This window comes from Propithecus coquereli, unplaced genomic scaffold (assembly GCF_000956105.1).
Source record: "Propithecus coquereli isolate 6110/MARCELLA unplaced genomic scaffold, Pcoq_1.0 Scaffold25, whole genome shotgun sequence".
Classification (NCBI taxonomy): Eukaryota; Metazoa; Chordata; class Mammalia; order Primates; family Indriidae; genus Propithecus; species Propithecus coquereli.
Window position 1 is genome coordinate 3,962,713 of NW_012148063.1, and position 2,121 is coordinate 3,964,833.

Here is a 2,121-nt window from a genome sequence, read left to right on the forward strand (position 1 = left end):
AAAATCATTCTTAAAAGCCCACAATGCTATTAAAATTCTTTATCAGATCCTACAGACAGAATTTGAAGTGTCTAAATCTAACACGGTGCATACCCACTTTACAAGCAATTTCAGCATATTTTGAGTTTTAAAAAGAACAAAGTGGACAGCTCCTTACTTTATGCCCTGTATCAAGCATCAACCATGCATACTCAGGGGACATCAGTCTCTGAGTCCTGGTGGGAGCTTTTCTCCTCCTGGTCTGCAGCATCCTCATCTGCTGGGGGAGTGGGAGGAGGGGGACTCAGGTGTATTCTTAGCTCCCACTCTAAAGGGAAGCCTTTTGTTTATTCATTCTTTCCCTCAATCCTAATTTTGTCTTGTTTCCCTAGCCTTTGTTATTTGGTTTTCTACTGCACAGAAATAGCTACAATTTTGACTGAGAGCCATCATAATTAGGCATCAGGACATTCCAGGAGAACAGAGTTAACAGCAACATCATGGCCTCGGCGGGTCTCCAGCTCCTTGCTTTCATCCTGGCTTTATCCGGTGTCTCTGGAGTGCTCACAGCTACTCTGCTGCCTAACTGGAAGGTGAATGTGGATGTGGGCTCCAACATCATAACAGCCATTGTGCAGCTGCATGGGCTCTGGATGGACTGCACATGGTACAGCACTGGGATGTTCAGCTGCACCCTGAAACACTCCATTCTGTCCCTCCCCATCCATGTGCAGGCTGCGAGGGCCACCATGGTTCTGGCATGTGTTCTGTCTGCTTTGGGGATCTGTACTTCCACAGTAGGAATGAAATGTACTCGCTTAGGAGGGGACAGAGAAACCAAGAGCCATGCTTCCTTTGCTGGAGGAGTCTGTTTTGTGTCTGCAGGAATCTCTGGTTTGATCCCAACAGTGTGGTACACAAAGGAGATCATAGCAAACTTTGTGGATCTGACAGTTCCAGAAAGCAACAAACACGAACCTGGAGGAGCTATCTATATAGGATTCATTTCAGCAGTGCTGCTGTTTATCTCTGGCATGATTTTTTGCACTTCCTGTATAAAAAAGAATCCAGAAGCTTGGCTCTATCCACCCAGGCAGGAGCATATCTCTACCACACAGCTAGAGAACAACTCAGAACACAACCTGAAGGATTATGTGTGAATTACTATATAATGCATACAGAATGAAGCTTTGGGGTGTCTACTAGGACTTTTAGATTTAAAAAAAATCAGAATTATGCCTAAAGAAAGTAGAGTCTAAAACTCTTTAAAAACTACAAGGTAGTTTAAAATGCCAACAAAATGATCATACATACATCTGTTTTAGATTTATTTTTCCATTATTGTTTTCATGTTTTATTTAAAGGTTTATAATTGAAAGAGGTTCTGACTACATTCATATGGAAATTAATTGATAGCTTTTTTTACCTTTTTAAAATAACTTGTTGATACATAATACAAACTGGATTTTATAAAAGAACTAAAACGCCAAGCATAAAAAGTTCCTCGCCCTGGTGTTAACAAAGAGTATCATCTACTTTTGCTATCTGATTAGCAACACCAGAGTAACCTGCTTCTGTTTTAAAGCCATAGTACATGAGTGTACAGAAGGAACAGAAGAGATGTCCACTCCACTCAGATGCTGCCAAAACCATCCACCCCAAGTCCTTGCCTACTGTGACCAGCCCATCTCTTTTTCATTTTAGGAAACTATCTACATACATTTTCAAGAGCTGACAATATTACATGCAAACTAAGCTTAGACAGAACTAAAGAAAAGAAATTGATAAATGTTACCACAGCAAAGGAAAACAAAACCAAGCATGAACTAAAATCTCTAAGACTTTTTCAAGCATTAAGTACAAGCTAAGTGATAAGAATAAAAGTAAGTTTCTTTTAAAATGCCCAAGAACTCCCCTCTTCTGCTTCTAGCATGAGGATTGTCCAGATTAAGTTCATTTATTTTACAATTTAGATTTACTCCCATCCCATTTAATCTCATTTATCAGTATTTGGATGATAAAAGTTACTTTTAAGTTGTCATTTTTTCTTCCCTCAAATTTGATCCAAGTTAACAAAAACATTGTTGTTCTTATGAATGAACTGCTTCAATTAGTTAATGGATGTAAATGTAATTTTTAAAG

The 2,121-nt window shown here is 39.1% G+C and overlaps 2 protein-coding genes across 2 annotated transcripts in view; one reads left to right on the plus strand and one right to left on the minus strand.

Moving 5' to 3' along the window:
* Nucleotides 1-1,294, plus strand: part of CLDN20 (claudin 20) — a 12,457-nt gene extending 11,163 nt beyond the window's left edge. The window contains exon 3 of the mRNA XM_012646835.1: nucleotides 372-1,294. Coding sequence (XP_012502289.1) covers nucleotides 480-1,139 — 660 coding nt within the window. The 5' untranslated portion in view covers nucleotides 372-479 and the 3' untranslated portion in view covers nucleotides 1,140-1,294. The remainder of the gene's footprint in view (nucleotides 1-371) is intronic.
* The window catches only part of TFB1M (transcription factor B1, mitochondrial), a 71,188-nt gene that overhangs the window by 17,684 nt on the left and 51,383 nt on the right, over nucleotides 1-2,121 (minus strand). The gene's annotated exons all lie outside the window — the stretch shown is intronic.